Below are 10,127 nucleotides of genomic sequence, written 5' to 3'. Positions count from 1 at the left end.
TTACCTTCAACCCCCCTAACCTCCACTTGGTCAACTGTCACATTGTTTTTCATTTTAACTGTTTGCTTCTCCCCATGACTTGGTTCTTTATCTTAATCACTGTTGACCAAGTAAAAAAAAAAAAAAAAATAGCAGTAGATTAATTAGGTTTTGATAATTTTGGTGAAAGTACCATATAAAATGTCACAATTTTTGTCACAACTATTCTATGTAGCAAACGGTAATTCGTTATTTGTTACTTTCACATAGACTAACAATTTTCTCCATTAATCACAGTTTGCTAGAAAATTGTAACAAAACTATAATCTTAATTTTTTTTTTTTTTTTTTTTTTTTGTTTTGGTGGTGTTACTGATGAAGATTGAAGAATGAAAACACTAAGAGCATCTCCAATGGTCTATGTAAAAGCAAAATATTCTCTATAATAGAGAATGAAACCAAAAAAAAAAAGCTACTCCAATAGATTCTTTATACCTTTTTTTTTTTTCTCATGAACAGTAGCTCATCAAGTCTGATGGGCTACTGTTCATTCTTCAAATGTTTTTTTTTCTATTATAATAATTAGGTGTTGAATAAAAAAATGTTGGAAGATGTGTAGTTGTTAAAAAAAATAATGAGTAAAGAAATAATATTTAAATGAGATAGAGAATCTGTTAGAAAGTATATTTGAAAAAGTTAGTAGATAAAGGTAAAAGTCACTGTTCATTCTCTAAACAGTACAAAAATTTGATGAATTTGCTAAAAATGCTCTAATTAGGCTTTTGACACTTACATTAACTATTTATCATCTGAAAGTCCTTCTCTGTTAATTTTTTTCACACTAAGAGTCTATTTGGATACCGCTTATTTTATTGAAACTGAAAATTTATTATTAAAAGTATTATAAATAAAAATAAAAATTAATTAAAATAGTACAATAAACCTATGAATAGTATCAAAAAATTCAATAAAATTTATAAATAGTAATAAAAATAAATTGAATAGCAAAATAATTTTTATTTATAATTTGTATTCAAATGAGGCTAATAAAATCAGTTTAAGAGGAAACTCTTCTACAGTGTGAATTGGGTACACAACAAACCCAGTTGGTGTGCCACATAATATCATATCACCCAACTTGATGGTGACGTGCCATTTGCTCTTTGTTACCGGTAAATGGTCTCTGATTTGTTGAGTCAGTTCTAGTAATAAAGACACGAAATGATAAAGTTTTCACATTGTTGTTGGATTTCGAGTTTCTTTGTTAACATAGTCATTAATTAGCTTCTAAAAGCTAACCAGTAGCTTTCGTTTCCTCCACAGTCCACACCCAACCCAATACAGAAAAGGTGATTAACAAATCCAAAGTTTCTAGTCTAGAAAACCACACGGTTGTGCCTAAAGGTTTTGATTAAGCAACCAAAGTCTGTCATAGCATAATGTTAAAATTCCAAAATTGGATAGAAAAGGAGACCTTAATTGTTGTTTCAGATTGGTTGCTTACATATTTATGATTTTATTGATGCCGTCTTTCAATAGTCAGGGCAGATTTTAAACTCTAATTAACTAATTTAACGGTAAGTAATGAATCACAAGATCCTATCAAACCAAATTGGTCAATCAATAAAATACGAATAAAACTTAGATACAGTTGTTCAAGTGTAATAAAAAATTATACTTAATTTTATTCTTAAAACAATTAATTTTGTTATCCACCTGTAATCTACTATTCTTAAAGAAATAAATAATTATGTTTTAGCAGTAAACCAAGTAATTTTGTTTTGGACTTGTAATCTTAATAAAATTTTTACACATATGCTCTAGAGAAATGAAATATAAGGTGCTGATTAACTGTATCATACACAATAATAATTGGCACAAATTAATAAGATAATTCTCATTTAACTTTGTTTTCTTTCTATAATCTTAACAAAGTGTGTGCAAGCAAGAATTCAAATTGAAGAAAGAATATTGTAATCTCACAGAATTGAACTCTGATCAAATCATGAACCCTAAAACTATTTCAAACTTCAAAGCTATAGTTAAAGGGCAGTCATTATAAGCACCCCAATAGATTTGGGCTTTGTGACTACCTCTTTGTTTCCTATCTGAACTTGAAGAGCCCCAATATTAGTCCTTATCTTCTGTACCCTGTTCCCTACCCCACAGGAATTTTCCTCCACAACACCCCCAAAAAAAAACAAAAAACAAAAACAGTGTTCATGCAAAATTACATGCACAAACAAAGAATCAAAAACAAAGTAACCCACTCATTATATGACCTAGTATTTCTCAAACCAACACTATTGTTTGTAGAAATATCAGACTCCAACATAGAACTAAACCTAAAATTAGGGTTTGATCCATACAAAGCTTGCACTCCTTCTATATCATCCATTGTCAATTCCAACTTCTGATCCCTAGGCATTAAACTAGGGTACATAACAGCCTCTTTAACCGAGCTATGTCCCAACCCTAACAAATGGCCAATCTCATGGGTCGCCACCGATTCCAAATCTATCGCCACCGTCGATTTCTCCTTCTGAAAATCCACGGCCCATGTCTCCGCCGCATCAAGGTGAAACCTACCACTTTCAGGCGAAAATGAGTGTGCTAAAATCCCGAGAACCCCATCGAATGGCTCTCCGTCGCCGTGATCGCCGTTGTAAAACCCTATTTTTATGTCGGCGAAGCCATAATCATCGGTTTCAGTGAAATTCACGGGAATGACCGAAGCCCATTTCCTAAATGCGTGTTTAAATGCGACCCTTATCTCCGATATAGTCAAGTTGTGGATCATGTACTCCGGCGAGAACGCGTAGGTGAGCATCATCGGCATTTGGCGAGACCACCGAGGTTTTCCCGGGAAATACACGTAATGTTTTGTCCCATGCAGCTTGTTGTGGTGGATATCGGGCACGCCGCATCTCGGGGTGAGAATTTGAGACACGGTGGCGATATCGAGCTTACCGGTAATGGGGAGGCCGAGTTTTTCTTGGTAGAGTGTGAGAGCCGATTGGAACCGGGCATCGAAAACGTTATCAGTGAAAGTATCGTCTCGAAAATGGAAGTAACCGAAACGATGCAAGTGTTTTTTGATTTCCGATATGCCGATTACTTGGCTGCCTATTGAAGCGTCAAGAAAGCTTTTGCTGTTGTAGCTTTGTAAAGTAACATGACTATTCAAAGGGAAACCGGGTGTTTTTCTGGCGGGAACGCATGGCGGCGAGCTGATGAAGATGAAGATGAAGGAGAAGAGAGAGATGAGAGAGTTGCTGAATGAGAGAAACATTGGCAGTTTGCTTGGTTTGAAGGTTTGGAAGAATATGGAGGGAGCTTTATTGAAAAGCAAAGGTCCAATTTATAAATGTGAAGTTAATAAAATTTTCCTTTTCTTTTGGATATATAAAATAAAGGGAAAATATTCATGAATAGTTGTTAAGGAACACTCTTTACATACACACTATTCATAATTTTATACATATTGACCACGTTTTTTAAGGTGAAAAGTATGTTACTTACATATAGTGTGTGTTTTAATAACTGAAATCATGCATGGCATGAAAACAGTATGTAATGCAATGTAATAAACATGAAAAATGATATGGACTAAAATCATTCGCGTCATGAAAACAGTATGTAATACAGTGTGTAATAAACTTGAAAAATGGTATATTTATAATATTTTCACAACAAATCATGAGTAGCAGGTTATTACAAGTGCTTATTGGTAGATAAAAAAAGTAATTTTAATAGTAAATTTAAATTAGAATGACCAATAATAACTAATTATCTAAAATTTGTTGTAAAAATATTATAAACGTGACACCAACAAAAATGTAATGCGTAATAAGCAGTGTAGGAAAGAAAACGTCAAGAGAGGATTAGAGTTTGAAAATGTATGACATGGTAATGATTAAAGGGTGTGAATTATGATAGTGATGTAAGGGGAATTTTAGAAGAATCTGCCTAATGGTTCTCTTTCAATTGTTAGATTCTGAGTCAGGTAGGCTTGAAAATGATGATGATGATTGGTGAGTGAATCACTGCTTTTTACGTTTTTTCTGGTCACGGTTGTGACTTATATCCTATCCATAAATTAGTGTGAAGCTTGACGTTTACATTAACCGAAGGATAAACTAGTCCCAACTCCCAACCTCATATACATCAACTTTGTTATTATTTCATTTTCATTTGCTTGAGCTTATCTTGTAAATGAAGCCAATCTATCTTTTAGTTGCAACTTTTAATGTTTCACTTTTTCTTCAATATAGCTTAGTCAAACCTTTTTTTTTTTAACCTCAAAAATTCAGTTTATAATTGTACCCGTGATCAATTTTTATTTAACTAATTTTAACTTGTACTTCCAATATATATTCAGGATTAGTGGGCTTGCGCTTTTGGATTAAATTTTTGCAGAAAATGTACTTGCATTTATCGAAAGTTGGTAAGAATATACTATTATACCTAAAAAAACAGAGTTACAAATACTGTATATATATCATGTCATTCTAAGTTAGGAGTAGGGAATTCAAACAACATTATTCTAGCTAGTAGGGGGCATAAGCTTAGGCCAAATATGAAGTGGATTAAGAATTTGTTATTGTTATTGTTATTGTTATTGTTATTATTATTACTATTACAAGAAGGAATAAGCTAAGTTAATAATGAGTTAATTTTTATACATCAATGTCACACGTAAACTAATACTATGCAATGGACATCGGCTTAACATTTTTATGTATATCAATGGAAATTTATGAAATGGTTGATCATTTGAAAAGTGTGTACCTCAAGAAATAACAGATGTCATTTTATTTTATTTCCTTTGTGTGTGTGTGTGAAGTGCATTCAAACTTTCTTCAAGTAGAGAAAGGCTATAACTACCAGAAGCAAGTACTTGTGGTTGTTGAGATATATCATTTTGGTTTTAAATTTCTCCTCTGTGTATTATATATATAATAGGAGTGAGCATGACTCAATGTATCTCATTGGCTCTGAGTAAGTCATGAACAATAGTGCTTGCTGGGCGTGTAGAAGACTCAATGTTCAACCCTGCTGGGAAGTAGGAAAGTCATAAATTAACAACTACCATGTCTGGGGACTACATATTATAGTTGCTTGCTTGATTTCTATCAGGAATTTCCCAAAGTATCCATATATATATATATATATATATCCTTTTGTTTATCATATATTTCTTTTCAAGAAAGGTCATTTTATCAACTTCTCTAACGGTACCCGAAATTTTCATGTTATCCAAACAGATAATGCTTTGCCTTGGTATACAAGCTGATTGATTGAAATGGATGTCATTTCCATTAAAAAGGGAAAGCATAGACAGCAAAAGGATTTTTAATTTACAACGTCCCATATATTTATTTGGAACATTTTTTGGTCAATTGCAATTTATATGTTTGGGATGTATTTGATTTACCATATGATTTTTTAATGATTTGAGCCAATTTTTATTAGTACAACTTTCCATAAATAGGTATGAACCAAATGAGTGTCATTGGAAACCACCCTCACCCCCCAAAAAAAAATGATGTGATTTCCTATATTTATGATACATAGATAGAACTCCATGCCTAACGAAAAAAGCCACTTGATGCAAAATTTAATTTTTTTTCACGTAACCTTTTAAGATTTAAATTTTTTGTATTACCACTTTAATTAATTGCACTTTGAAAGTATCTAATAATTTTTTAGATAGTTTGCTTAAGAGTACTCAAAGGTGCTACAATTTTAACTTTTAAGACCCACATTTATGTGTGCAAAATAATTTTTTTGAACTATGTTGACGTCTTATTAAATTTTTCTTGGCATTCTAATAAGTAAAGAACGAATCTATTTTTTTCAACTTATTTGTTAGTCTATTTTAGTTATTTGGTAAGGTTACAACTTTGTTGGTATAAATTTAGATTCTAATGTTGATTTTATGAGGAATTAGGCCAAAGTTGATTAACTAACCAATTATGAAACTAAAATCAATTTAGGGTTAATCAAATCATATGAACAATATTGCCAACAACAATAAATTGTGAAAAATAAATAACAAGACAATATGATTAAGACATGAAAACCCAATGGCGTCACTAAAGGGAAAAAAAAGGTTTATCCACTGACCCCAAGGAAACAAATCCACTAAAATTGAAAGGAAGTTTTTATAGAAGACTTAAGCTGGGTTTGGATACGGATGAAAAGGCAGATGTTTGTGTTTGCGTTTTTCCTTTTTCTTTTATTTTTTTATTGAGACCCACGTTTCTTTTTTTACTTTGTCTATCAATGCACTGTTCACACCAACAAAATAAGTGGTGGACAGTACACACCAGTGGATCCCGTGTACTATTTAATTATGGGACCTACAAATCTCTTTTTTTAGCAACTTTTTCATTAAAAATAGATCACACGATACTATTCACACATTTAAAAATTATTTTGTTACAATGTTTTCAGTTTTCAACAAAATAAACAGTATCTAAACGGACCATTAATCTTAAATTTGCTGCTATTTGATGTAGTACTTACTGATGTGACTATATACAACTGCAAATCCATGGACTTTTCTACCCTGAATTTTGTCACATGAACTCCCCGCTCATGACTCCAAAAACCACTTGAAGATTTGATCTTTGCAGCAAATCCTGAGATGGTATTCCTTTGTTATGGCAGCCTCAAGATCGTGAAATATTGTATTTCTTTATTTTCTTTTGAACTCATTAGTTGGATAGGTGGAGGCCAAGGTCTTATCTCTGACCTTACAAAAATTTGCGCTTAATAGTGCCCTTATATTGGCTCTCTATTATGGTTACAAAAACCACTTAATAGCCAACTTGATGTGACGCATCAGATCAAAAACTGAATTTACGATTAATTCTTGATAAATCAGCAACTAATTTCAATAGATTTACATGTAACAAGATTCCAAAAACTCTTCTTCTTTGAGATGAACTTCGTTCTTCATTTTGGACTTAAAGTTTCTTTTGTTTAGAAACAGTAATATATCTACTAAGCTTAGTTTTTGAACGATTTTGGGGTATTAGAAATAATGTTGGGGTATTTGAAATACATTAGGTGTTTAGCCTAATAATAATTTAGTTGATTAATTGAATAAGAAAATGAGAATTTTATTGGTAAATGAGGTGTTACCATGATAGCTAGGAGTTAGTGTTTTAGTGTGTGTATATATATATATAAATACACCCTAAATCACATTGATAAGGAGAGAGAGGTTGTATTATTTTATAATTGATGGTGTTGTTTAGCTTAAGTGACTTGTACCAAAGTATGCTTAACCCACCCATACGAGTTGAGGTGAACAGATTGAGGTATAAATAACAAAATGTCTTAGTTCTCTTAATGCCAAGACTAAAAAGATTCAAACTGAACTTTATGAATTTTAAGGATTTTACTTTGGAATAGATATTTTATCAATATTTGAAAAATAAAAATGATTTTCAACAGTTCAAAGAATGTCTTAGAGAAATTGAGAATAAACTTAGTGGGGTTTTTTTTTTAATCTTAAACTGATAGCTATGAATATGAATTTTTAGGATTCAACTCATGCGAATTGTCTTGAGGAGTTATCTAACGATATGTGGAAGAGAAAGAAAAAAAAAATATTGAAAAAAATGTTGTTTAGACCCAGACGACTTAACTGCCAATTTCAAAAATAATATTACAAACACAAATTATTTTACAATATTTTTATAAACTATTGTTATAGTCGATTTTATTGGTTCTCATCTAAGCCCACCACTAACATTACTTTTTCATTTATTAATAAATAATCAAATCACACAAAAAATATGTAATTGTTCATGTGTTCATGAGAAACCTTGTAAATTGATATAATTCATAAGATAGATGGGTTGATCGTCGGACTTTCATAGAAGGTTGATATACATATCTTTCACACTTCTATCATTTCCTTATTTCATCCAATTGTATTCAAAGTGAAAATATGAATATGATGTGGTAAGTTTGTGTAACACAAAATGTCTTCTTTTTTTATTATTTTTATGTATGTGCCAATACGGCTAAAGTTCTCTCTCTCTCTCTCTCTCTCTCTCTCTCTCTCTCTCTCTCTATATATATATATATATATATATATCTTTCACACTTCTGTCCTTTCCTTATTTCACCCAATTGTATTCAAAGTAAAAATATGAATACGATGTGGTAAGTTTATGTAACACAGAATGTCTTCGTAAGACTCTAAGAAAAGTTCACCTTTTTAAAATTGGTTTCTCCCGAATACATAACAATTTATTCACTAATGTCTAGCTTGCTTTTTTCTTTTTTCTTTTTGGGTGTGGAGTCCATAACTTTAACCCAATCTGCCTAACCCATAAATTTGGCCCAATATATTTAGACCAATATGGGCCAGAAAACAAATGAAAACAGTAACTATCGTCTTTTCTTTACTACTACGATTAACGTACAAAGGTTGAATTCCCACAAGTTAGTTCGGTTTCCTTTGTGTTTAATGTAATGTTACACACTTACACCTCTTAATAATTTTTTATTGAATTAAAATTTTAAAAATTCTATTGTTGAATTACATGTTATCTATGTTATCAACCGGCTTGCAAAATTTCATGTCATTCGGATACTATTTATTATTTGATCTAGAAAATTCTCTCTTTTTTTTCTTTTTTTTTGTGCATAATTTAAAAATATAAAAACTTGAAATTGAAAATTTTGATAAATGACATAATTATTAATCTCTAATCCTCTTGAAATTTTGTAAGCATGAAGAAAATAATATAATCCAATGATAGATTTGTTAAAATTTACATCTAATTAAAAGGTATTGAGTACCATAACATTACTTAAAATGACACAAGATCAATTTTTTTTTTATTAATTTTATTAATTAATTAATTTAATAATCACACAGTTATAAATTGAACCTAACTCAATGAAACTTTTTTTGGATTTTTACTTTTTATTAATAAAAAATTTCTAAATACAAAAACACTGACCAGTGACTACAACAGCCTATTTGGGCCCAAACCTTCTCCATCCGCAAGAGGAAAAGCCCAGGCTATTTGAATTTAAGGTAAAGTTTAATCACTAAAGAAGCCCTTTTCCTTTTTATGTGGTTGTCTAAAACGTAGAGTTTAAATTTAGTATCTAGAGTTCAATGGTGATAATAATAATAATAATAATAATAATAATTAATGATTCCTTTAGCCATGTATTAGAAAAAGATTTGGGATCTAGTCTTGTCTATACGAATATTGTGGAAATTATGATCGCAGCTTTGATAGATATATTACTTAAAGAAGAAGAAAGAATTTTCATAGGCTGGTAGAAAAAACCTTGCACAATATTGAGCGTTGTCAAAGTCTTCCACACAGAACAGGGTCATATCAGTTGCAAAAAAAAACACTGGAATTTCAAAAATCAGTGTCAAAATCAACATAGCAGCCCAACACAATCATGTGCAAAGCAATAAAATAATGCCCTTTTGGATTGAATGTATAGAGTAACTGTAGCTCAACCGCACTTATTGGTATTTTCAACAAAGATGTTTAGGTTTAAATCTCGCCTCCTCCAATTATTTAATTATCAAATAGAAACTATGTGGGGAGCTTTAGGGTCTACCAATCACAATGAATCTCATCTATCACGGGCTCTTCAACTCATCTCTTTAATTGAAATGAATCCTAGACATCCCATCTTACGATCCCAGTCAAGAGAGATGAAAAGGAAAAAATAAAAAATAAAGAGAGAGAGAGAGAGAGAGAGAGAGAGAGAGAGAGAGAGAGAGAGTATGTATAAGCTAGTAACAAGCTCAAGCTTCTATAGATAGGAAAATTATACCATATTTTGGTTATATGTAGTCTCTTTCTCATGCAAGTGGGTCTTATTGATGTGTGAGGTCTACCTATTGCAAGAGAGAGGTGAGATACATATAGCTAATACATGATATTCCTCTTCACATATATGGTAGTATGGTGGGTTTTTTTTTTTTTTTTTTGGGTGTGTGTTTTTGTTTGTGTGGTTTAGAGTTTGGGAGTAGGTGGTACGTGATTAAAAGTGTGAAATTATTGAGGGGTTTCGTTTATGGGCTGACAGCGGGGAGAGATTAGAAGATGGGGCCCATGAACAAATTTGGCTCAGAATTCAGATCCATTG

The 10,127-nt window shown here is 31.4% G+C and overlaps 1 protein-coding gene across 1 annotated transcript; it reads right to left on the bottom strand.

The window, feature by feature from the left end:
* Positions 1–1,904: 1,904 nt before the first annotated feature.
* On the bottom strand, positions 1,905–3,332 carry LOC112035079 (metalloendoproteinase 4-MMP). Its single transcript, XM_024067919.2, has one exon. It carries the CDS (start codon positions 3,268–3,270, stop codon positions 2,209–2,211), a length of 1,062 nt encoding a protein of 353 aa, XP_023923687.1. The 5' UTR covers positions 3,271–3,332; the 3' UTR covers positions 1,905–2,208.
* Positions 3,333–10,127: the final 6,795 nt, after the last annotated feature.

This window comes from Quercus suber, unplaced genomic scaffold (assembly GCF_002906115.3).
Source record: "Quercus suber isolate HL8 unplaced genomic scaffold, Cork oak 2.0 scaffold_752, whole genome shotgun sequence".
NCBI lineage: Eukaryota > Viridiplantae > Streptophyta > Magnoliopsida > Fagales > Fagaceae > Quercus > Quercus suber.
This window is presented reverse-complemented; position numbering and strand designations above follow the sequence as displayed.

Coding starts and splice junctions, on each gene's coding strand:
- LOC112035079 (XM_024067919.2), bottom strand. CDS start 3,270: ATGTTTCTCTCATTCAGCAACTCTCTCATCTCTCTCTTCTCCTTCATC.